The sequence below is a fragment of the Anthonomus grandis genome, chromosome 6, assembly GCF_022605725.1.
Source record: "Anthonomus grandis grandis chromosome 6, icAntGran1.3, whole genome shotgun sequence".
Taxonomy (NCBI): Eukaryota; Metazoa; Arthropoda; class Insecta; order Coleoptera; family Curculionidae; genus Anthonomus; species Anthonomus grandis.
In genome coordinates, this window is record NC_065551.1 from 30,115,225 (window position 1) to 30,142,976 (window position 27,752).

At 32.4% G+C, this 27,752-nt stretch overlaps 1 protein-coding gene and 1 long non-coding RNA gene across 5 annotated transcripts in view; one reads left to right on the plus strand and one right to left on the minus strand.

Annotated features, from left to right (window-relative positions):
* Positions 1-27,483, minus strand: LOC126737371 (uncharacterized). The gene is made up of 4 exons (XR_007661007.1): positions 27,435-27,483; positions 27,235-27,376; positions 1,466-1,593; positions 1-126 (listed from the first exon to the last, which is right to left on the minus strand). It is a non-coding gene; the product is annotated as an uncharacterized LOC126737371 (long non-coding RNA).
* The window catches only part of LOC126737370 (protein bark beetle), a 35,808-nt gene that overhangs the window by 3,276 nt on the left and 4,780 nt on the right, over positions 1-27,752 (plus strand). For 3 of the 4 annotated variants that reach the window (XM_050442242.1, XM_050442245.1, XM_050442243.1), the window contains exons 2-16: positions 388-843; positions 11,361-11,527; positions 11,596-11,859; positions 11,921-12,228; positions 12,283-16,672; positions 17,653-17,912; positions 17,974-18,505; positions 18,574-18,752; positions 21,297-21,509; positions 21,576-21,787; positions 22,561-22,916; positions 22,974-23,099; positions 24,588-24,602; positions 25,096-25,354; positions 25,633-25,840. In XM_050442242.1, coding sequence (XP_050298199.1) covers positions 511-843; positions 11,361-11,527; positions 11,596-11,859; positions 11,921-12,228; positions 12,283-16,672; positions 17,653-17,912; positions 17,974-18,505; positions 18,574-18,752; positions 21,297-21,509; positions 21,576-21,787; positions 22,561-22,916; positions 22,974-23,099; positions 24,588-24,602; positions 25,096-25,354; positions 25,633-25,840 — 7,822 coding nt within the window. In that variant the 5' untranslated portion in view covers positions 388-510. The remainder of the gene's footprint in view (positions 1-387; positions 844-11,360; positions 11,528-11,595; positions 11,860-11,920; positions 12,229-12,282; positions 16,673-17,652; positions 17,913-17,973; positions 18,506-18,573; positions 18,753-21,296; positions 21,510-21,575; positions 21,788-22,560; positions 22,917-22,973; positions 23,100-24,587; positions 24,603-25,095; positions 25,355-25,632; positions 25,841-27,752) is intronic. The other variant, XM_050442244.1, reaches the window with a different exon arrangement.

Here is a 27,752-nt window from a genome sequence, read left to right on the forward strand (position 1 = left end):
AAAATTTTCAATTTTTGGTTCTTTCCAATATGAAAACTGGCCTTTAGAGAAATAGAAACTTTGAAACATTATTCTTTGTTTTCTTTGCGTTAGTACCACACAATATCAAGTCAAGATTGATTCTACCTAAAAAAAATAAAAAGAAAATTAAATATCTCAAAAAAATATTGCAAAACAGAAATATCATACTTTTTTAGACTAGCAAAGTTAGTATCCGTCCACAATAAAGACCCTGTATATACAGGAGTAAGTTTTATTTTATTTTTATATATAAGGGAGTAAGAATTATTTGGAGTATTGCGATGTCTGGAAAACTTTTAAAATAAATATTATTAAACAAAAAGGTTACCCTACAAGATAATAATATAAATTCTTTTTTAATTTCAGGAACTAGAACTAGTGGTTCTTACAAATATCTGATAGCTTTTCATATACATCCTGCAAATCATCTGTGATACACAAGTGCCTCAATTAGTGCCTTAAATGTCTTTATAAATTCCCAAAGAAAAAATGTATTTAACTCGGACGTTTTACTTTTTAACAATTTTCTGCTCGATTCGATCTCAAAATGATTTTACTACTACACAAGAGCCGATTTTCGAGAACAGCTACATATTGAGCGGGGACAGTACTTTCAGTGAAACTTCTAGTATGTCTAGTGAAAACGCGTTTTCGGGTGGAACAATAACTAATCGAGTGGTATTCGAAAGGAGCCGAAGCCCATATTGGATAAGAGACGACATTATTGTGGAAAGGAGTGGTGAATTGGTGCTTGAGCCTGGAGTCACCGTTAAACTGGATCCACAAGTTGGTGTAACTGTTAGAGGAGTTCTTGATGCGCAGGTATGTATTAAATATTTTACTAAGGAACTGGGTTTGCTATTTTGAATAATTGCAAGGTCTCTCTTGCTATTAAAAAATGAATCTAGCGGTTTTCACAAACCTGTTCGCCATCTTTTGTTTCTGAAATACAGGGACAAAATGAAAAGTTTAAAGGAGATATAATATTTTAGACAAAATTAGGTAATTTATCTGTACTTAAATTTGGTATTATAAAGAATTAAAACATGCTATTCAAATACAATCAATATATGACACATTGAACTACATCTAATATTATTATACTAAATTGATTAAAAAAATGCCCTATTTTAAAATACTTTCTGCTTATTATTTATTCATTCAAATTGAGAAAGACCATGAGCCTTTATTTCAAAACATTCTTATCAAATTATATGTAGGTAATCGCAACTGATATCAATATATTTTGGAACTGGAGCAAGCAAACAGAGCGAATTACCCGAAATCTACGTGTAAAAATACTATCTGGTAACATAGTTTCAAAATAAAAGCAAATAAAGCCATTATTGTAATGTAAATAAGAGCAGGTTGATTCTAAAGCTTTTGTGAGCCCTGATATATCTTGTCCTTGACTTATACCTGTTTTCTAAACAAAGGGTCGTACCTGTTGGGTTCTTTCTCTCTCTCTCTGACTTTCTGGCTGGTGGTTTCTTTCTAATCTTGGTTATGGGACTTTGCATTCATACCTTTATAATCGGTTTATGGTACGTCATCATCATTTTATGACGTTCACTGGAAGGGAGATTAGATCACTATCATAAAATTATGAGAAAATAAGTAGTAGTGTAATAATGTTTAAAAATATTATTGCCTCATTATTTTACTCATTAAGGGATTATTTTCAATTTAAAGGTACATTAAGAAAATTAACAAGCATTAGTTATCTTATAAAGTCTGAGAATAATTAGTTTCTTTATAACTCGAAATATAGTAATAGTTGGCAACCCTTTCTTTTTGCTTTTACCATTTCAAATTCCGTGTATTGACATAAGTTAATATACAATTGAAAATCCAATGTGTAATAATTAAAATATCGGTTTCAAAGAAATTGACACCAACATGAAATAGCATATTGGAATGTTAATAAGAAATAAGAGTTGGGACTTTTATTAGTATTCAACTCACTGAGGCACAAACGTGGAAGCCATATTAAAAAACTGAACACTTGCGTCTACGTATTTTATTACAGGAAATGAAGTTTAAAAACCTGTTGACGGTTAGTCTTTTTATGTATAATAGAACATAATTAATGGGAGATTCTACTGATGCAAGGAAACTCGGGTATCCAATCAACATTTAGTTATATATTTTCAACTTGTTTTTGCAGAAGGCTTAGAATGCCTTATTTTTTTAAATTTATATACTTAGGGAAAAATCTCATTAACTGGTTTAAAGACAATAATTATAAGTGTGTTAAATTCTAGCAGACTTATTACATTTTAGCTTATTATAGTTATAATCATCAAAATGTATAGAGAAATTCAAAAGAAAATTAAATTTTGTCAAAATGTATTAATTTACTCCTTCTTCAGTAGGCAATGTTGGAATACGTTGAAAGTAATACAAGCGTAGTTCAATGAAAGACAGAAAAGACATTGAAAGAACGTTATTACATATTTTTTACAAAATCAGTAGTCTCCTTGGAGCTCTATATATTTGGTCCAGCATAATTCCAACTTTCTTACTTTAAAACTATGTAAAAAGTATCTATATTTTGAAAATATAGATCTTCTATACAGCCTTGATAATCGCCTCACTTTTCAAGCCACTTTTTTATCCCAGGAAAGAGGCAAAAGTCACTAGATGCCAAATCTGCTGAATAAGGTAGATGAGGCTCTATTTCAAACCGTTAATCATTTAATTGAAACTGTACAAGTGTGAATTGCAATATTGTCTTGATAAACGAGAACTTTTTTGGTCTGTAATATTAGACTTTTTTAGAATTCATCATCAAAACAACCAAGAAGTGTTGATAGTTCCTAGTGTGATTGATTTAATTATATTTATTATGATTGTAAACAATCAATGGATAATATGCTTTAAGAATTCCAAAAATCAGTGGACAAAACCACTTTCGCTTTTTTTTGGACGCATCAGACAACATCCACTGTTTTGACTGCTGCTTTGAAGGATTGTAGCAATGGATCCAGGTCTAATCTACAGTTACGAATCTACCCCACAAATTTGCTAGATTAGTTGGATTATGTTCATTCATCGATATATACTGGTCAGAATTGATCTTTTGGTTAAGTTTCTTTTTTTAACTGCCAACAATCGCGGTACACAACTATTTTTACGTACTTTTATTGGTTAATCATTGTTGATAATACGATAAATTTTTTCAATAATTTCTGGTGTAGCCACTTCAAACGGCTGTCACTGATTTATATAGAAATGCTTTATTACTCCGTGGAACTCTTCTTTTACCATTGATGTTAATATCTTAATTATACCTAAGTTTTGACAGTGTTAATATAATAATTAAGTCAATTCTTAACAAAATAGACAGAAATGCCTACGAAACAGCATATTTTTTACATTAAAATCAAGTTTATTAACTTTACATTATCTATATTATTGGTTTTTGTCTTCTTTTATAAGCAATACTGATTTTCAAAATGTTAAATCATCAGCAAACACTCAGAAAATCATTGTAATTTTAGAGCAGAAAATATGTATGCTGATTTTTATCGTCACTATGTTTAAGTTACAACTTTTTAGTGCAAGTGAATGTAAATAATGCCTTTTAAGGATGCATGAATTATCTTCCATTTTAAACTGCCAATCCCTACATATCACATGGAATATATTGAAACTACTTACATACATGTAGATTTAAGCATAAACACTATATTCTCAATGTAAATGCCTGTTTTGCATACCCTGTTTCCCAGTGCAAATATCTCTGAAACAAATATGTTACATTCAATTTCGAACTCAAAGAGTCAAATTTCTGCTTAAGATGTATCAATCAAATATCAATCAAATATGACACCTAAACATATAAGAAATGATTTATTAATTATTTATTAATATTAAAATTATAAGAAAAATTATTAGGTATCAAATTCTTTTAAAAAATTACTTCAAATGTCTGGATATCCCACAAATTCCAAGTGGGTTAATTGCTAATATTTATTTTACCTAAAGTTGTACTAAAAATAAAAACATTTTAGTAAGTACATATTTATTATATACTTAGATATCATTAGTGCATTTTTAAATTAATAGTTTATTTATCTCTTATCATCATCATCTTTTTATCATATCCTGTACTCTGATAATATTATAATAAATGTCTGTTTTGCTCTATAATTTTTTTTTGGCAATACTTTATTGATTATAATCCTTATCACATTTAAGAAAAATCAATAAATAAACCTACACGATAAATTACTGGTTCTCGCAGAGTTGACCTGAAACGAGGACACTGAGTCACCCGCTAACGATTTAATCGTTCTGACGTGTTTTCTCATTAATAACAAATTTATAGTAATAAATTGCTAGTTTTCCACTGGCATTTCTGTTGTTCATTCAAGTCCTGCATTTTCACCTAATAAATATGGCAGATCAATGCCAAGGTAACCGACATTGATTTTTATTACAAGGTTATGCCGAAGAAATAGGAAATCGTTGCAAAACCGACTCGATGCATGATAAATTATAATGCAGCGGTTGGTTATTCCTTGAAAATTATTTTATATAAAATAATCAATTGGAGAATGTGTCAGTCTGCTCAGCTCTTGCAGCGAATATTTTCGAGTTCTTGTATAATCAATTTCCATATTGACATTATTTTTAAGTTTGTGGGATTTCCAGTAATTCTAATTCATAGCACCATATTACCATGCAAATTTATTTGATTTAGTACTGGTGTTCCTGCTTGGTGAATTGGAAGAAGTCCTAAATATTCTGTTCACGAAACTTCTGCACGACTATTATCAGGTCTGCGACTAGGAATTGAGTTCTGTGGTCTTTTGGCCTAAAGGAAACTTTCGTTATTTTGATTATTCCACTTTATAAGGGTGGGAGCTTAAATCAATTCTTTTTAATATGAATAGTAATATTTTGTAACTGAGACTGTATGCTTTGTTGTATGTTGTTGAGATCTCTTGAATTTACGACTCCCTTTAGTCTGATCTTAGGGTTTTTAAATGGGATGTGCAAGGTCTTAGACCTTGCCTTTAGTGTTTCTATGGAAAGGCTTGGATATGTTCATCAGATACAGTCTTTTTCGGTGCTTATGGTCTAAAATTATTATTTGCATTTTTTTTAAATTTTTACTTATAATTGTGTTAGTTTACAATTTAGGAGAAAAATAAATTCCTAAATAATACCTACAACATCTAATAAATAAAATATTGGCTGCAAAAGCCTCTGAAAGAAATTATCAGATTGCGTTTCGATCGATATATAGTTTTAATCAGTGACCTAACGTGATATAAGAGTGAGCGAAATGTAGACAAAGAATCGATTATCAAAATATTTAAAGGTTTCAACAATACTTAATGCATTATCTTCAATGACTAGGTTGGAGTTGTATGGCCAAGTCTGAATTTTCATCGCATGTTTGCTATGCAGATTTGACGAATCATTATGAGGCCATAATATTGCTAATGCTTATGAAATTTCATTTCATTATTGTCAAGAGTCAAGATCTGATAATATTTAACCCAGTACGTGAGAAACGATGGTTTGATTCTTTGCTGTTATATTTTTTCAATGCATTATAAATTCGTAATTAATGAATGCAATGAAAAGACAGAATACTGAAAGTTTTACCTTGATTTAGAGAATTAAAAAAGTACCTGAATATCAAGGATCTTTTAATGTCAATGCTCTTAAGTTCCTTTAACATTTGCGTGTTTATATATCCAGTATTGTTGCAAGTAACCAATAAATTTTTCAATCTTTTTAGTGTTATGAATACATGGAGCTGGTCTGTCAAGTTGAGGCTTCATTTGTTGTATTGCCTACCTTATCCTTTTTTTTTTAACTGAACTGTTGCCATCCTTCTTTTCGGGATATGTCGGAGGTAGAAGTAGAAAAATCTTATATATTGGTATGTCGGACGGAGAACTGGATACATGGTTCAGATAGATGTCAGATAGAGGACTGAACGATCTTTCTTTTTGCATTTTATGAAATGATTTTCGAATAAATAGTGTTACTTTTATTAGTCGGTCGGAGGACGGGATAGTCCGTCTTATTTGCTTAAATATATAATAGATTTAAGTAAAACCTGACGAGTTTTATCATCTTACCCGATTTTCTAAATTTCGGGAATATACCGTGAATAATCTATTTAGTCGAAATGTTCCGTCTAAAGTTTTTTGAATTTTATTTCTTCCGTGTTAAGTTTTTTGAATTATAGAAGTCAATATTGCCAATTGCCATGATTCATAAACCTCCATTTATTCTATTAGATCTCTCATCTTTCATACCTGCCTATTTTCTTTTGTTACAAAAAGGTATAGTTCAAGTATAACCGTACCATGGTACGTACTACTGCCTATCTCCTAAGAGCTCGCTTAGGTCATTGGCACTGAGGCTGCAACCGTGGAAATAGAACAAGAAGTACCAGTCTGCGGTTACGTCGAGGGATTTTATTACTCTTGATACACTCACCTTTATATTATGGTCATGAGAAATGGCACACGAAGGTGCTTTTTTATTGCAACCATGGTATTGTTTAATGTTTTTTCCGATAATTGTGCAAAATGTTTATTATTTTTTAAAGTTTAATAATAAACGTTTGGGAGCGTGAGAGAATAATAATGATCACGTCCTTATAATACCTAAACCGCTCTGGGTATTTTGAGGACATTGGTGATGTTAACCACATTCTTCTTTTAATTGTAAGAAGAAAAGTTAATTTGTAAATTGGTCAAATTTGGTTTTTTTCAGGAGGAGTCAAAAATTGCGTCACACATTAGGGTTAGTTTCAAAATTTATATAAAAAACGTTTTTACCTAGGATGCCGAAGTTCTTAAATTAAAGAGCACTTTCTTTAAGAGAGAACCTCTCTAATTACCTAAAAAGAGGCAGAGACTTATTAACAAAGAAAGTGATAGTAAGATCTTTTATAATCAAGATAGTATTATTATAGCGAAGCATCAGAAGAAATTACTGATCAAAAAATTAATTGCAAATAACTTTTACAGATATTATTTTAATTAATAAAAAATGTAATATATTTCTTCACTCTTTTTACACAAGATTTCCTTGTACCGGTCGGTGTTTCATGAGCCGTTATACAGGTATATACATAATGTTTAGTATATAAAAATATAACATCCGTTTTACTTTCGACATGGTATCTATCGTTCATCTTCAGTGGCTCAAGAAATTGCTCAGGTATAAGACAGGTGCTTCCAACCACTGATGCATGTAAATAAGGGTGAATTGTTGAAGCTTTAATATAAGGAGTGCTGGGGCGTTTGATGCCAAAAAAGCTTGGGAAGTATCGGATAGTTTCATATGACCTGAATATCAAATGTGGCTTAGGCATGTTCTGTAAAACCCACAGATTCGGTTGCTAGAGGTGAAATGCAGTAATTGATAATAATTTTACATCCGCTGGCATTTCTTGTTCTTTAGCATTCAAGCAGAAAATCGAAGGTTTAGTATGCTCCACTTATAAATATTATTAGGGCAAAAAACCACTTGATGATTTTATCGCGAAGAGAAAGAACATAGCTTTTTCATCAAATATATTGAATTTCACATTATTGGGTTTATTATTAGTAAATTAAAATATTTAAGTTTTTATTTTAAGGAATATCTATGGGATCGGGTTATACACGCGATTGAGCAAGTAGTCAGTTCTCGTTTATATTAAATTTATCTAAAATTTTAGAAACCTGTTTTCTTTATTAAGTTCATTATCATCCCTATTTCTTGGCTATAAGATCTCTGTACCTATACATGTTTTATAGATTTACTAACTCCCACCTATTTGAGACATTTCTTATCAAAATCTGACCTTAGGTTTCACAACTGCCTTCTTTAGTATATTATCTGTTTATGACGATGTTCTTTTCTGCTTTAATTGGAATATTAAGATTTGAAGGGTGTATCATGGAAATTGTCTGCGAGCCATGCAATTCGATATGATTTTTAAGATTTTATCCTCCAATCCCCTTGAATCCCAACATGGTCTCTCCATAAGTTACAAAGTGTATTTTCGGGAAGAAATAAGTCTTTCTATTTTGCTTATTTTATGTTACTTACACTTTTAGCCCACCATACCAAGGCAATATTATTTTATAATTGGTGACACTGTGATAATATAAATTGAGTGTACCATTTTGGTTCAATAATAATCTTTTTATGAGTCTAATTATTGCCCATTCATTTATTAATCGTAAGGATCTTTTCAAGGGCTGGCTCTCTAATTTCTACCTATTGATAAATAATTCACTTAGGATTTAAAGGAAGTTATGGTTAGTTCTTCCCTTGTAGCCGCTCTCTAACAATTGAATAAAACTTTCCTTGGACCATTAATCCCAAGTAATATCCAAATCCTAAAGTATAACAATTTTCTTTGGTTAATAATGTCGAAACTCTTTAATTCAAACTGTGAGAACGGGCCCTTATGTATCACTTCTAATTAGTAATTCCTCTATTAATTATTGGTTTATTTTAGGACTCCTCTTCAATCTGCTCTTTGCTCTTCCAGTCCTTTCAATAAAACTACATTATATCAATGACACTCTCTATACAAGCTTAAATCCGAGTGTTGCTGCAGTATATGCATCTCTTATAAGAGAATTAGTAATTCAACCCTTCATCCCTAAGGTGCCTGTATTGCTTTTTACTAGCTGTCATCCTAACTAATGCTCGAAAAGCGTATCGAATCAAAGGGAATATATCAGAAATATTCATATGCTGAGTTTGTAGGTAGATAATCACGAAATAACCAGGCGTTTCACGATTTAGATAGACCTTCGTTTAAGTGTAAAAAAATCATAATTTTATAAGAGAAAGATCAGACGATGATTTGTTATTTTAAAATGTCAAGAATTTAATTTATTTATTTTAATGCAATTTATGTTCATACTATGGACGAAGAATACTCAATCTAGGTCAATATGCAATAAGGCTTAAAAAAACATGAAAGGAATAGTTTGTGAAATTGTGGCAAAAAGTTAGAGAGGAAATGAGAAAGGTTAGGAAGAAAAAGAAGAATAATTCGTTAACTTTTAATAAGACAATTACTACAACAGTCGCACTGCGAGAAAGGCGTATTATTCAGGCAGTGGTCGTTTTGAAATAAAAACTATAAAAAGGCAGAAATGCTTATTCTGATCATTAAAAAAAAAGAAAAATCGATATCACAGATAAAGGACCTTAACTTTTAGATCAAGCTAATACCCCTTTGTAGGACAATTATATCCATTATTTTATGAACCCAAAATTAGCAAGTTGTACGGTAATAAGTGTACATTCCAAATTAACACTTTCATAAAAATAACAATTTTTTTCCTACTGAAATTTCCAGTTCTCAATCTAACCACTCCAATCTTCATACTGCACTTCTCGCTATTGCCGAGTCCGTGTTTATACACTCGAACACTAAATAATTTAAAATGCTCCTGAATGTTACAATGCCAGCCTAACCTACATTCAATTTTCTAAATACTAACAACATTGCCATACAAAATTGCAATATAAGTAGAGAGGTGTTTATTCTCAGAACTAACGGCTATTAATCACGAAAACATGAATCACGCCAGCTGATTTTAATTTATTATTAGTTTTTTTTATTGGTGCTGCATTTAAATATCTAGTATGCAGCAACTTTTTAACGAAATAACGTATGCTGAATTCACGTAACTTTGCCTTGCGTGCTGATTTTCGTAACTGATTAGATAAATTAAGTTACCTTTCAAAAGCGCGTGCTCTAGTAAATCTTCGATTAGCAAACCACATGCTTTCATAGCAACTTTTGTTGTTAAAAAATATTTTTTTGTTAACGTTATTTCGTACATTGTAATTTGATTTATTATGGTGATACTTTAAAGAATTTTACTACCTTTCCACCCTCCAGTAAGCTACGGAGTATGCGTCATAAACCTGGTTTTATTATTATAAGCTTCTCAACAGTTCTTGAACAAAGTTGTGTTAGATTTGAAGTTGCCCTGAACCCTGTTTGATATTTTAATAAAGACACTTTAAGATCAGCAATATCTGAACCAAGTAAGCTAAATAAGATTTTAGAAGTTAAAAGTTTTAAAAATTGAAGTTATGATATTTTTTAATTTAATAAATACAATTAATAGCTTTGATCAAATCCAACGTCGAAATTAAAGTGTATTTTTTCTTGCCATGAAATGCTTATGCGATGTCAGGCCTAAAGTATCAAGCTAGTTTTATAATTAGTGATGTGGTAAATTTTTTATTTACCAAATCCAATCTAGGATTGTAAAGAGCTCCTTTGAATCCTCCGAAAAGCTCCTCCGAAATCTTTGACACTATTGTCATCAATTGTATAAAATTACTGCTTGGAAATTTATTGCGTAAATATAATTTTAGGATTTGAGGACTTTTCGACTGAGTTCATGGATAATCGACATAATCTGAAGCTTTTGTCAAATCACACTTTTAAAACTGAGTTTTTGTAAAAAAGTCAGTTAAGACAAGAAACAATGTATTCAGCCCAGTACATAATTTAATATTTTTTTTATAAAATTGGTCTTATGTTTAGTTGTGCCCTGTCACCTTTTTGTGGATGTCGGACAGTTTGTGACATTCCCTAAATCTTATGATTCATGAGTTTTTTGATCCACTATGATGAACACAATAAATAACACTGTGAAATACCTGTCCTCCAATACAAGAATTAATTAATTTTACCAAATTAATTTATCTTAACAAAGTCATGTTTTCTAAAGTAATAGTAACATCTATGATCAAAACCCTTCAAGTAATAAATCTAACAACTAAATAGTTTTCTTATGTAACAAAGATTAGAGCATATGACACGGATTAAAAATTTCGTGAGATAAAATCGTATTTTAGGTTTTTACTATTTCTTTCGTATTTTTCTAGATTTTAATTAAAATAAATTCATATATGATTGTTTTAAAACGAGAAACACTGATTTTTATAATCTGAATGCGGTAATGATAGATGTATCTTTGAAAATATTTCTTGAGGATATACATTGCCAATTAAGACTTGATAAGGACTTTTCATTTCTTTTATATTTTTTTTGTCCACATAAAAAGATCTACTTTACTATCTTATTCTACTAACCATATGGAGTATTTGGGATGGGGTATTATATGAGATTAAGGTCTTTTGGATCAGGGAGGTATACGCCATCCAACGTCCTGGTTGCTCTACTTGTATAGTATAACCTAAACTTTGTTCCAAAATAGCCATTAAAAATCCTAACTGATATTTTGATGCAAACGTCAAAACACACGAGTAATATAATGAGGAAATATCTCCTAAATATGCCAAAATCATTAAAAGTTTTTTTCTTATTTCAGGGAACAGAAGATGATCGAATTATCTTCACAACCTCAGATGAAAATAAGCAATCCAAGTCCATCATATTTCCTGAGATCCGATTGGTTGATGGTCCCAGCATATTAGCTGGACGTGTTCAAATTAAAGTGAATGACCAGTGGAGGAGTGTTTGTACGAATTCAAAGAAGTAAGTCAAATTCCAATTATACATAAATCATTTATATTTTCGTAAGATAATTATGGATCTGCTTGTAGTTGGACGACCGCTGATACAGAAACCGCTTGCAGACAACTCGGTTTTCAGGGTGGCAAATTTTTCCAGTGGTTTAACCGACAAATGCCGTTGAAACCTCGGGTTTTATATGAAGAACCTAAGTGCACCGGTACAGAAAGCTCCCTCAGTGATTGCAGCTGGAGTAGCGCTCAGATGGGCTCTGGAGTTTGTGATTATCATCCAGACATAGGAATCGAATGCCTCACTAGACATGATACTATAAAACCTTATTGGAGAGGCATAAGGTATTACAACAAACCCACTATCTTTAGATATAAGTTTTATTAAATACCTATAATTTTTTAGGTTTGAGTATGCTCAGAATGAAAACTATCTTACGCTCCACAACACCCTGTTCACACCAAGCTCGCTATCTGTATTGCGTTATGTCGATATATATTACGCTGGCGTAGGAAGAGACCATAATACTAGTAGCGCTATTCATGTGGAGGGTGTGCCACCGCTGTTAGAAAATGTAGAAATTGTTAGCTCGGCTTATAATGGGGTTAATATTACAAATCCAGGGGCACCCATAGTGATAAATAATTGTACCATTAGGAATAATAGGGGGTATGGAATATTTGTAAATTCCAGCTTTGGACTCACAAATATTGGTACGTTTTTGCATACTAAACAGTAATAATTTCTTTAACAAAATATTTTTTCAGATGGTTGTGTTATTAACGATAATGGAGGAGACGGTGTACGATATATTAAGGCTGAAAAGCGTCCAGATGAGAGCTCAGATCGACGAGGTTACAGTGATTTTTGTCAAGTAGCAGTTATTTCCACCCAGGTGTTTCCCATATATCTTTATGCAGAGCAAACAGATCAAAACAGTATAGGATACAAATGCAACAAAGGCTTCGCTACGAAATACGGTCAAGTAATAACGCTCGATTTCGATCGAGCTGTTACAAATAGAAACAATAGTGCCCTTCTAGAAATTTACGATGGTTCTGATCTAAACAATCGACTTTTACAAAAAATTAGCATTAGAAATAATACCAGACCCCAAAGCATGACCACTACAAGTCATCAAATCTTTATTAAATTCCAAGCCGAACCCTATACAAATACAGTATTGTTTCTCAGGCTTATGTCAGGTCATACGAGGAGCTATGATCTGAACGTAAGCAGATCGGATGTATCTGATAATGTCGGCCGAGGAATAGCAGTTGATAACTTACGATCTCAAGTACATATTCACAAAACATCCATTTCAAAAAATGAACATGTTGCTGGAGTTCATATTACTAGTGGTGTGGGTGATATTAATATTACTGAGAGCAGAATAAGTTTTAATGAAGGTGATGGAGTTAATATAACATATTCCGGAGGTTCCAGGAATATTTCTAAATCATCACTTAGCAGTAATAAGGGTTATGGCATAGCCATCTGGCTAAACGATACCAAAGAAACAGAGTTCCTATTTATTAACCAAACAAGTGTAGTGCAGTATACGGAGATATACAAAAACCTAGAGATCGGAGTATTGCATGGTAATTACTGTGGCCCGGCATTTTTTAACTTTACTGGAAACTCTTTTACTAATTGCGCAAGTGATGCTTTGGAGATACTGTCTTGCTGGAAAAACTCTGGGTATACTACACAGATTCAAGTGGGGCATAATAAGTTTATAGGAAATGAAAAGATTGCTTTAAAGATTTATCCAGCTGTAAATCTGCAGGCCAGCATTGAGTACAACCATTTTAGGCAAGGAACTTTTGGGGCATTATTAATTAAAAACAAACCGTTAGAAGAGTTTAACGTTTTATCAAATGACATTGTGGTGCAACAAAATTATTTTCTTAACAATTCTGGAGTATTTGTTGTTAATCTAGCCTTGTCCCCGTACTCTGAAGGGCAGTATTTATTGTTTACGCGAAATTTTGTTAAGAACAATCGAATATCCGAACCTTTTCAACCTCTGGACGGTTCAGTTTCCAATCTAAACCCTAGAAGTCGTGTGGCAGCTCCAATAGTAATCGGATCAAGTAACATAGAAGTATTTAGAAATATTATTGAAAATCCCAATTCTAAATATGAAATTGGTAGTCATTTGGAAGACCAAAGTAAAATTATTAACGCGACGTATAATTGGCTAGGAGCCGGAAGTGACGAGTTTATTTACCACAGAATCTTTCACCGATTTGATCGGTACAACTTGGCTAAGATTACTTTTGTGCCATTTTTATTACATAACTCCAACCCTTTAACGACTAAAATAAATCCTTATCAATTATATGTACCGAAATTCAGCACGTCAACCTCTGATAAAGTCGGAGGAGAAATTGAAGGAGAAGAAATTCTTTCTAAAGGTGAATATGTTGTGGAACGAGATATCAGCATACGGCCAGGAGGAAAGTTAACTATCGAACCTGGAGTTACTTTGCGGTTTCCGCCTTCTATAGGGATGATGGTTGGAGGTAGATTAGAAGCCAGAGGCATTGAACCGGATAGCATTCAACTAACTATGAAAGAAAATGTAGCTCAACTTCCGGAAGATAACCACTATGAATCAGAGGCAATGGCCATGGAAAGTGAAACTGAGATAGTTCAGATTGAACCGCAGGTGCCTATCCGGCTGCTGGGAGGCACCACTGAAACAGAAGGCAGGCTGCAAATTAAAATAAAAGATCAGTGGGGAACCGTGTGCAATTACGGATGGACTATACAAAATGCTGCTCTAGTATGTCAGCAGTTGGGATATGTGCTAAACCCGGAAGACTGGTATATTGAGCGCAATGAAATTCCGGATGCCGGCAGGACTGAACCCGTGATATTGTCCAATGTGGACTGTCAAGACTACGACTTGGATATCACAAAGTGTAAGGCTGAAAGTAAACTGGACTTTTTAAATTCTTGTGGTCACGAGAATGATGTTGGTGTGCGGTGCTATAAAACATCTTGGGCTGGAGTAAGGTTTGGAGCACTCGCCGAACGATCTGATCTTCAGTATGTTACCATTGAGCAGAGCGGTTTGCTTGACTATGCAACTAATACTTTTAAGCCTGCCTTGCAGTTGGATTTTGCCAAGCAAAATTTTGAAAATATAAGAATAATTGATAATTTCTATCACGGTCTGGGAGTGATGTTTTCTAATATATACACGGATGATTCGGTTAATATTATTAAGAATTCCGAGTTTTTAAACAATAAAGGATCTGGCATAAGTTTAAAACAATTAGGTTTTACATTGTACAACAATAAAATAGAGAATAACTTTATAGGGATAGAACATAACCCTACTTTATCAGGGCAGCAACAGAGAGAGCTGGCTGGCTGGTTTATAAGAAATGACGAAGAAACTTATTATAAGCCTTTACAAATTCCAGATACTCCCGACGACACGACTATTGAAATTCAACGAGGAGAAACAACCTATTTAGTAACTTCCAAAATAAATAACGCAAATGTGCAAAGGAGTTATAGAGTTCAATGCGAACCTGGTTGGGTAATAGGAATACAATTATTAAATCCCATAGAAAATAGAAGCACCGAAAACATCATTATTTACGATTCAATTTCGCGCAACCCTCACTCAGACGTGTGGATTTTAAAGCGCGATTTGTCAGTGTTTCCAACCACATCCAGTGCCCATACTATTATAATGGACTATGCTAGTGGCACTAATTCATTTGGTGGTACTGTCATAATCTTAAGCGCCATAAGAGCCCCAGTGCAAAATGTTTATAAAAGACGGGTTAAAGGACCAGTACCAACACTCTCTGTTAAAAGCAGTATTATAAGGAATAACATGTATGGCATTTACGCGTCATATTACAATAGATATTTAGATGAGCTAGGAAATCACTTTTTAAGACCTGCAAATGAATCTATGAAGTTTATTAACTGTGAAATTACGCACAATATCCGCGAAGCAGTATTCGTTCATTCTCCCAATTGGGACCTGCATAACAGTAATTTGTCTGAAATTACTTTGATGGTTAATAAAAGTATAATATCTGATAATGGCAAGGGTTTTTATCAATTTTCAAGGGATATGAGGTCGTCAAACAATTTGTTCCATTATGTGTTGCAGGATAATACGATAGAAAGAAATAAAGGTGATGGATTTAATATTGCTCTACCGTATGTCTGGGAATATAACGAAAATTTCACTCACTCAGTATATATGGACAATAATTCATTTATAAACAATAGAAACTTTGGGATCGATATCGATGGACATTTTGCCGAGGTCAACCTAACATCAAACGTCTTTAAAGAAAATAGATGCCATAATGGGCTATTGACTGTCAAGGGGATGGAAAAGAAAATGTTGATTTTAAGTAACAAGTTTTTAGATAACAATTGCAAATATGTTGTGCTATTTAGCTGCAACAGCCAGTCAGAAATAATCGGCAATATACCAGCCGTGTTTCTCTATAATGAATTAAGGAATAATAAATACGTGCAAGTTGGACGAGCTTTTGGAATTTTGCAAAAAGCTTTAGATCCTAAATTTTTGGTTGGATTCAAAGGCATTCAAAAAGTGACAATAAATCGAAATCTATTTGCTTCAAACAGTTTAGAATATGATCTGCTAGCAGGTATTAAAACGGCCAAAATAGACGAATTTTTAAATGTGCGAGAAAACTGGTGGGGAACTACTGATGAAAACCACATTCAAAGCAAAATTTTCGACTTCGATGATTGGAACGATCACGCTGTTGCTATATTTAGACCTTTCCTGATAGAAGAGGACTTTCAAGCCAGCTTTTCTTTGACGTTTAATTCAAACCTCACCATGGACGTAAATAATTTAAAAGGGCGACTCTATCAAGATCTTACGCTAACATCCAGACACGAACCTTATGTTATTCAATCAGATCTAACGGTTATGCCCAATGTGACTTTAACTATCCATCCGGGAGTTACTATGGAATTTTCTCCCAATATAGGGATTTTGGTTTTGGGAACACTACAAGCCGAAGGTATTGAGGGAAACGAAATAGTTATGAGGCCAGTAACTCAAAATGCCAATTTGCTTATGGAACCTGGACCAAAAAGGGAGAAGAGGGAACTGGAACTAATGGGTCAAGAAAGTATAAGGTAAGGCATATATGAAGTTAAATATGTTTTTGATTCACTTGTTCATAAAAATCTCTTTTTAAGTAGTCTTCATATGCATATTTTTTTTTAATTTAATAGAGGATCAAAAAAAAATTTGTTGCCCAAAATCATCAAAACAATCTGGTTTTGTTTTAAAAGCAATAGTTTTTAAGTATACCTAGACAAGAAAATCGGTAGGTGTTAGATCTGGTGATCTTGGCGGCCATTTAACTGGACCTCTTCTTCCAAGCCAATGATTTGGAAACGTATCGTTTAAATATTGTCTCATAGAAAAATTATAAGGTTGCGCTCCATCTTGTTAAAAATGTATTAGATTATTTAGGTTCCTATTACCATAAGCACATAACTAATTTTCTATTTATTTAAGTATAAGAGGACGAATGGTTTCACAATGTTTGGTCTGTTAGGGCGGTTGCTACCTATTAGCGGCATTTTAACATTAGCAATAACTGGAAATTTCTTATTACAATCCTTGATTGACTTTATAACAGGGCATTTTATTTCATTAGTGCCAACCGTTTCGGAAAACTGGTAAAAATCCCCAGAACTGTCTTTGAAAACGTTGTGTGCTTGGCCAAAGATGAAAGAACCCTTTCTTTGTTTCTATAACTGCCCGGGCTACCATTTGGATGCAATTGTTTAATCCATATTAGATCTACAATGCTGTTAACGAAGTATTCAGAAGAATTAATATAAATATTGATTTAATTATTGTTACGGTATTGTATAAGCCAATACTATTAGGCCAATAGTTTTAGTTACTATATGTACCGCCCAAGCTAGTATATTATAAATACTCTAGCCATAGTACGTCAACACTTATTTCCTATAAAAAATCCTTATAAATATTTTTAATCCAATATGGTAGACTCATGTGAGACTGACAAAGAGGTTTTTAAATTCTATCAGTTCAGTATAATGACCTTCAGCTAAAATTAGGAAATTATGTTTTCTTTCAGACTATGCAAAAATAGGGACTGCAGTCAAGAAGATGAATACGCAGTATCATCTGAAGGCTTCTTGGAATGGTTTAACCAAACCACCTTGCAATGGATTCCAATGTGCGATCCACGATTTACCGAAAGAAATGCCCAAGTAGTCTGTACCGATCTGGGTTTCGATCCATTAAATGCATTTTTTGATTTCGGACAACGCATTGACTTTCATAGTAATTCGCTGTCTAGAATTTGGACGTGGCCGGAACCGTTACAGTGTAAAGGTAATTTATTAAAACCGCATATTTAAGCCGTCTGACTAAACGATCTTTTTAATTTGCTTAGGTACTGAAAAAAGGTTTGAAGATTGCCCCATAAGACTAAACGGTCAACAGTTCGGCCACAGACATAAATGCGAATGGAACAGTAACTTCGTGTTTATTAATTGTAACAACAAAGCCCAACCTCCTAAGTACAACTTCTGGGGTGGAGTGCGATTCGCAGAACCTGACTTTGAACAACGGATCTATTCACGTAGGGTCCACGATGTTCACACTCATTCTACTATGCAAGAGACAGAATCGGTTTTGAGGTTTGTTAAAATTCACGGTGCGGGTATTTTACACAACGAGAAGTCACCGGCCGTGCAAAGTATTATTAAGAGTCCGAAAATTGAATATGTCGAAGTGACATCTTCAGCTAGCCATGGAATTAATTTGATTTCCCCATCAGGAAGTATCCATTTGAGAGGAAACACGATACAGGATTCGTTGGGCGTGGGGATAAATGTTGCATCTTTGAGTGGAGAAGGTAGAGAATCTGAAGAATCCAGTTTTACACCATTAAGAGAGATGAACATCCCATATAATCTTTATGGGTAAGTAGTCTATATTAGGTGTAACTTATAAACTGCTTCTAACAGTTTATAATCTAAATTATTTTTAGGCTTTTAGACATATGTGATACAAATAAAGAAGTCGTAATTGAGGAACGGGTTCTCGTGTACTATAAATATGATAATCATCCCGTTAATTGCATCAAAATATTTAGGAGTGCCTATAATATTAAACCTTTGGGATTAAGATTTTTGCAGTTCAATCTTTTTAATTCATCGGTGGCCCATGGTAAGTAAAATTATTAAAAACTAAAACGCACAAATCTATATGGCAAATCTTCAATTAAAAACACGCAAATCAGAATATTTTATTACTTTTTCAAACCACTCAAGAATAAACCCTCCGATAGGGTCAATCCACCATATAATTTTTGTTTACATTCATCATACTATTTTCCTGCTGATTGTTTCAAAAAGCAGACAGAGTGGGAGAGGTAAAAAATAGGCCGTCACATAATACTTTCAATTTAGACCCATAGCGTCACGTTTATAGACAGTCCCATATCTCTGGCAAAAAGAATAGAATATCTCAAAAAAGATTATTAGCGAAAATCAGGAAGTAAACATCAAAATAGACCGCAAATATCCACGCATAAATGGATGTGAATGAAGTACATTCATTATTAATAATTTAAATTATTGCAACACATTAAATCATTACAAGAGCCTCAAGCAACCAGTTTGTCCATCGGGTAGTGATGATCTCACAGAGAAAATGTCCGAATAACAGAAAAAGCAAACAAACATCATGCTTTTTAATTTTTTTGAAGATAATGATGATATTACTCGTGCCTAAAACTTACTGAATACAGGACTACATGGGTCTACAGTGAAGCTGATCTTACACTTCAACAGACAAAAGGATCTAAATGTGTTAAAGGGCAACTTAATAGAGAGATTATTAAGTATTCGTTAATTGTAAAGAATTCCTAGAATTATTTCCATAAAAACCTTCAAAAAACTGAATGAGCTGCTTCCTCAGTTCAAATCGATGGTCTATTACCAAAACGTGAAGAGCGTACGAAGCAATAACTGTCAATATCACATAATTGTCTTAATGAGACCTGGTTAACCAGTGAGTACTTTGACAATGAATTCCAATAAAATGATTATAATGTATACTTCAAAGATAGGTCGGCTTTTACTAGTGAATGTTCTCGTGACGGAGGAATGCTGATTGTAGTGCATAAGAGTGTAACCAGTCGGGTTTTGTCTTTAAGTAAGGCAATTGAGGCACTGTTTGTTTGTGGATGATTTGGAAGGACTGGTGGATGGACTTCCTCATTGTCAATTGTTGGTTGTAGGCGATTTTAATCTACCTCACTGCCGTTGGTTGGCTCAAATTAACTGCTATTGCTCCACCCTCAGCATCATGGCGTGAAGTCGATTTTGTTCAGACAGTTATTATTCCAGATCAACCATATTTCAAATGATACTGGCTCAATTCTGGACGTGGTATTGTCACCTTCATCAGATGTAACTATTTCCGCGACAGATCTTCCATTACTTCTAACAGACAATCATCACTCTTCAGTGTATGGAGAGTGGTTTTAACAGAAATTCAAGTGAACTGGCTGGCTGTGGTCTCCAGAGGGACTTTGATTCGGTCGAGTTAATAGTTGCAAAGAAGAGGGCACACAAGAAACTTTTGAACTCACAATTGGATGCCAATTATCCTGCTTTTTCGAGTAATCTCTTAGGAATATCTGCGAAATCTTTGGAAATTTTTGACATTTTTAAGATACAAAAGTAATGTTCCACTTCTCATTATCTACTACGAGTTTAAGTCAGAACTTAATATCCATAGTCTTCAAACCCATCGTGACCTATCAGTCTACTATAACATCCTCCATTCTAGATCTTGTTATCCAGATGTATTCGGTAAAATTGGTCTGCATATTCCTTATAGGGAGACAGACCCGTCAGGCACCCTCATTCCATATTTTATCCCATCGAACCAATTATGGAAATAATTCATTTGTTACCAGGGCACTCAAACTTTCTAACCGGTACTCAGAATCAGTTGGATTGTTTTACATATTAATAGAGCTGAATTTTTAAGACGTTTAGACGATTTTTTGTATCTTAGGTTTTCTTCCCTTGTAAGATTTTGTATTTAAATTTTTTGTAAATTGGTCAATTGTCCGTTGTAAGAGAAAGCAAATTATTACGCCCATTTTTAAATGCGGTAACCATACTGATGAACGAAACTATCGAGGCCATTGGGGATGGATCATATGACCCCCAGTTCCTGGATTCCTCAACTATAGGCGGTTAGGTCTTTTTTAAGGTTACGAACCGATATCTCTTGTGGGATGTTTCAAATTTTGCGATATTGGAACATGATAATAATAAGAATGACTTAAGCTTCCTATCTTAACATAAAATTGAAAATTGACAACGTAATTATACGAGATTATAAAAATTATAATTTGTTTTAATATAATGCAATAAACTTAATTAGGAAATAAGGCGTAGTAGGTAAAGGACTGTTCTAAAAGTCGTTAATATTTATGTCCTAGATTTAGTGCCCACAATGATTTTTTGACAAAGGTAACTTGCCGAGTTTTTGGTAATAAATTTGTGGTGTAAGACACACCGGTTTTCATCAGTTGTGGGCATTTCGTTAATAGGATGTTGTTATAAACACATTCATATCAAGTAGTATGCCAATATTTTTAGCACTATTGCAGCAGTCTATAATTTATTGATCTATAATTTTATTAAGGATATGTTGCTTTCCCTATCTGCTATACTAATTATAATTTCTTAGGTATTCCAGATTTCGTCTCCGTATACGATGGCGACATCTACAATATATCATCTCGAGTAATCGACACCATAACAATGACTTCTTCAAATCAGAAAAATCTGTTTAGAACTAGATTACCCAGCCTTAGTGTAAAATTATTTGCTAACGGAGCCTCTTCTAATCATGGATTCATAGCTGAAGTAGTAACTCTACCTATTGCTGCCATAGCCTTTAGTGAGTAGAAAACAAATGTAAAAACCCTCATATATTATTTTAAAAAATACCAAAAATTGTTTTTAGGTCGAGATGTGCAGCATAATGTATCTTCTTCGGTAATAAGCAACAACACTCAAGGTGCCATTTTATACATGGGGGCCGGAGAAGTTAATCCGATAATCACCATTGAAAGGAATCAATTTAAAGGAAATTGTAAAAGTTTGTATGGAAACTTCACCACTTGTAAATCTGCTATCGAGATGGATGTTCAGAATACACAAACGGTGTTCTTCAGAGTAAGTATTAAGAAATTAGTTTTTCTCTTAACGTGCATTAAAGTACTTACTTTAAGCATTATTGAGTGATCTTTTGTAAATGGTACTGTAATAAAGATATTTGGACATATAAAACTTGTAAAAATGCGGTTGACTCGTCAAGTAATGATATCGCAGTAAAAACTGTTTACCTGAATGTTGGTATAAGTTTAAATACTGTTTGCAAAGAAACTACTTTAAATGTAAAAATATTAAATCAGACAGCAGTACGTTTTGCATGCATTTTTAAAATATCACATCAGTATTGATAAATATTATGGATTAAAAAATTACTAATATCAAGATAGATAAGATCCCAAAAATAGAACAGAAAGCGAAACTAGAATAGGGACAAAAATGATAACTGCATCATAATAATTGGGAATAACCACGAACATTACACTTGCCAAAATTTAAAGCTATAAAAGAGAAATTCTATAATAAATTTAAAGAATTCACGGTGATGTAGATAAATCGATCCAAAAATTTCGCCAGTTTGCAAAAAATGATTTACCAACTTACACGCTTTTAACAAAATTTATAAGTTCATCCTAATAGATAAAGAATTACTTCGTAACGAGCTTTTATCGTTTGCGTCTTTTTTTCTTTAAGTCACATGACTTTTATATAAGATAGCTTCTTTCTTCTTAGTAGATTTGTTTTTCTGGGCTTTCTTATTCATTTTAAAAACAGATTAATTAATAATGTTTCGATTTAAATATTCATTTTTATTTAATAATAATATTTATTTTTAGAGCAATCTAGTAGAGCAAAACCAAGGCGGACTCTACATTAAAGCAGACTCTCGAGGGTCCGCCACGTCACTCCAAGGCTGGATTTACAATAATTTATTCGCGAACAATTCAAACTTACCAACGCTTTACGTAGAGGGACGAAAATCTTCTCCCTACCAAGAAGTTACCATATATAGAAACTATTTTACGAGAAATGTTGCAAGATACCACAACAATATCGTTTTGAAGCAAGTTTTGTCTAATTTTACGTACAATTTCGTCAAAAGAAACATTGGCCAACAGAATGTGGAAATATCAGGGTTCGATAAAGTAAGGTTAAATATTTACCAGACGACAACTCACAATGGATTTTACCAGTAAGCATTAATATTAGTTTGTGTAATTTTTTAAGTAAAGTCAAAATATATTTTTAGCAACTATGCGTTGAAACCTGAAAGTAAATCGACTATAGTGGCAGGAACTGCTGGTCAGCATTATGTAGATAATATTTTCTTTAATCCAGATAACGACTACGAAATTATAACTGTCAATCGATCTCTGTAAGTATAATTTTTAAAAGGTAATCTGGTTAAGATAGTAATATGTAAAGTAGATTGGTTTATTACATACTCTTAGGAGCATTTATTAGTAAAAAAATCTGAGAATGCCGTATTTAGAAGCTAAGTTATGACAAAAAGGTTCTTATAAACATGAAGTAATATGCTTTGAGGGATACATTTTGCCCCATATTTAGTATAAAAATGCCTAGTCAGCTCCTCCAATACTGATGCATTAAGTTACTGAAAACAATAAATCGATTAAACTTAACTCCATGCATCCAACAAAATAGACATCCTTCTACATGCAGAAGAAAACATAAACATTTTCAATAATAAATGATCATTTTCAATCTGTACGGCCTTACTTTCAATAAAAGAAGCTATACAAAGAATCAAGTTATTACTCACCATTTATTAAATAACTTTAACAATGTGACCTCTAAAATTACTATTTTTAAAATAAATCTAAATCCACATAAGTCTTCTTAACAAATTTCCGACTTAGTAAACATCAAATTTCAAGAAATCCTACCGACTGCGCCAATTGTTATGTCTTCCCAACTTAATTCCATCACTTGGGCCTATACCAGTAGAATACAATACATTTAAGTAAATAGTGACTCAAACCACCAAGTTACAAATTACTAAGTCCAATAGTGGTTTAAAAAACATCCAATTGTTTTGTTTTCGAGAAAAAAAAACACTATATTGTGTATCTTTATATCGCACATTCATGTGATTAAACTACTTTTTTTACCATTGAAACACCTTGCAAATTAACATAAATTTTTGACATAAATAGCACATCGTTCCCATAATAATAATAATAGTAATAATAATATTTGTTATTGTTAATAAAATAAAATTTGAAAATTAAAAAGTTTCTGGGCCAATACACCAGCAAATTTCAGAATGTACTGTGAAAGTTCGACTATTCTGGACTACTAGCATTTAGTAAGAATTAGTTTACTTGCATTAGAAAATATTTTTGGAACAATTTATTAAAATGTTTCTTGGATAACTTAATATTGGAACATACAAAAAATCTAATAAAAATATAAACATAATAAAAAGACGAAAGGGTCTTAAAAAGATGGACCTTGATAGGGAATATTGTAAGAACTTTCGTGGTAATTCCTAGGATGTTGTAAAAGCATATTCAGAACCCGTTTCTAGGATATTTGTCTACAGGACGTTTATGCAATAAAATGTGATATGCTTGGCAGGTTTCCAACATTTTTGATGTATATTCCTGGACCTTTGTATTAGAGCATTGTGGTATTAAAGTAGCTGTAGTATATTTTAGCTATTCAATATGCACTAGTAAAACGGAATCATATAAGCGGGCAAATCGAATTATAAACTGAATACTTTAATTGATAATATTATACTAATTTTTATGGGTGAAAACAATTATATTTGTTAAATATAATTTTAGACTATAATATTCCACATAATAATAATTTAATTTATTTTTTCCATGGCCAGATTTGAGTTCAATAGGTAAGTTTGCAAAACAATACATCCGTTTGCTATTTGTGGTATTTGCACATTGTACTGCGTATTTGCTTTTGTAAGCGTAATTTTGTGTACTTTTAAAGGCAAAAGGTTTGATATGAAATATATGTATTTAAATGGTTTGTAAAGCTAAAAATGGAAAGGAATCTAAGAACTGTTATAATCTTAAAGGTTAACAGACAAAACTAAGACCTGAGTTACATATTCTGTAAATAAACTTAACATTTTACAAGAACCTGCCATTGATTAGTCTTATTTTATGTTTTTTACTTAATTCAAATACAAAAATTTCTCTGTTTTCAATTTTTGTCTGTATCTACAAGGGCACCTTTAATGTTTTTATGGTCTCACTGCTTATTACAAAATCGCAATTCTTTTTATTTAATACGCAAAACTTGTGACTGTCAAGCAAGGTGTTGGGTCACACCCACTTTCTGATATATATTTTCTATAACTTATGACCCTTTTTCATAAACAGCACCTTGCAACTATGGAACACGAAAATCGACGCCTCTTACAACTACTGGGGCTTCAATACCACTTTGGCAGTACGTGGCCGAATTAGGGATCAAATGGACGATCCTAGATTGTTGGAAGTGACTTACGAACCGTTTTATATGAACAATCAAACTATTTTGAACGGGAAATGTCCTCCTGGATGGGAACTTGTTGGGGAAACTTGTTATATGTATATCGGTGCCCCCATGACTTATTGGGAAGCCAAGGCATTTTGTCAGGTAAATAGTTAGTTCTTTGCAGTGGTTAGTTCATGACTTTGATGTTGAGTTGAATGTTGAATGTAATTTGACTTTGAAAATATTGTTTATTACTGCTTTAAATTTAAACTCCACTATAATTATATCTACCTTAGAGGCTTATATTTTATAAGTTTTGCCATCCTACAAATTACATTATATAAGTAGATAATACAATTTTTTTCCAAACAATTTTTCTTTTAAATTGAGTTAAAAATATTACAGTAAATGAATAATATTAGCATATTTATTGATTTCAGGCGGATAATGCTTCAATGCCCTATTTAATGGGAAACATCAACTACCTACCAGTATACGAGTTTCTAAGAAGGCAGTATCAATGGTATTTGTACTCGGATCGAGTATGGATACAGCACATTGACAATATTAACCAATGCACGATATTTGCCTATCAGACAGTGGAAATTGATGATTGTAATAGAAGAAGCCCTTTCATATGTGAAATCGGTAAGAAAATTTCAAACTATGTGGGTATACATATAAAATAGCAAAAAAAAAATCTCCTAACTTAATTAAATGCTTTTAATTAAATTAACACTTGTGTAAAAGTGTACATTGATTATTATGTGGGATTATTATGTGGTAATTAGGAGTAACCATTAATATACAAATATTAATTGGATTTGACTAAAGCGTTTAATAAGTATAATATTACTGCAAGATTTTTCTTTTTATATTGGTGTTTTCAATTTAGGCTCTAAAGAAGAGAGAAATTTAATTATTAGAAATTATTTAATTATCAAAAACCAGTTCTTTCTTGCTTTCTTGACTTTTTGATTTTTTTCCTTTAAAACATTTTTAATTTTCTCATATAATAATTATTAATATTGGGCTGTAATATCAGTAATATTTTCTTAGGTTTACTAGCAAAATGACTTACTTTCTATGTCATTTAAGAATACATCTTTTATTACGATACGGGATTATAAATGCCCGGAATGCCAAAGTTGTTTAACACATAATTTAGCAATAAATATACGTCTAATTCAATACATACGTAGTTATTATGCTTGCTTGTTCGTTCAGGAATACAAGCCAGAAGTCAGGAATACAGTTAAATTTTTTTATTAGCAATCCTATGGGGTACATCGAAGTATGTCCGTCTTAAGATCCAACAATTACTAATTAATATTTTTTTAAACTTTGCAGACTGTTTTATTTTTAAAATCCTGATGCTATGCTTAAAAGGGTATCCCAGAATTATGGGCAATCTCCCAAATTTGGATACTTTGGATACTCGGAATGTTTTAATTTTTTCCTACAATCCCATACGTCTAGTCCCTAAAAGATACCTCTGAAAATTATATTATTTTCTTTAATAATTTTTATATTTTAGTATCAGTAGAAAAACCTCCTTAAAATAAACCCATTAGAGATATACCTATCCAGAGATGAACACATTCTTACCATTTCTTAACACCTTGCATAATATAAGTAAAAAACATAAATTTTTTAGATAGTATTAGTGTTCCTCTAAAAACAAGATATTCTTAAGTTAATGTCGATAAAATGAACAGTTTTGGGGAAAAAATCTATTTTTATTCAATTAGGTTTAAAGTACCATTTTTTAAATTGAATATTGGTTCTTGTTCCTTCGCAGTAAAAATTAATTACTTCTAATCAATTTTCTCTAGTGTCAACTGGATTATCATATAGTAAGGATTTAGGTATCCTCATAAAAAAATCTAAGGCGTTTAGATCAGGTGATCGAGGAGGCCAACGATGTTCAAAATGCATGTTTCAAAAATCTCCAACTGCTAGGATAAAATGAGTGTATTATTCAGACATTATCTGAAAGTTCTGGAAAAATTTCTAATAAAGTTTTCCAGCTAGTATTTTACCTAGCGATAAGTTAAACTGTCCAATTAAATGCTGCCCGATAGTTCCAACCCAAGCGTCAATGTGTTCAAACTGATGTCGGTGATGAGAGACAATTTAAACCCACGTCAATTTTCCATTGGGATTTAATTTTGATAAACGTTCCTAAAATTATATACGGGATTTATTTCTCAATAGAAAAAAATTAATTTTTACCACTTACCCTCAAACCACGATGACCTCGTTTTCCTGTCCGGAATTCTGCGATTCTGAAATCGTTCAGCGTCCATTAATTAGATGCACATCAGCATATCAAAAAAACGTAAATTCTATTATATCAAATAAATTAAATAAAGAAAGATTATAATAATATCTATGATAAAAATAAATAAAAGAATTACACGTACACAGTTAACAAACTTAAGTACATACTGTACGGCTAAAAGATATTAAATAAAAATATGTATGACAGGTGATAAATACTTTCAAATGTTTTAAAAAATCATAGCAGTAAATACCAACTCATCACAATGACAACAAT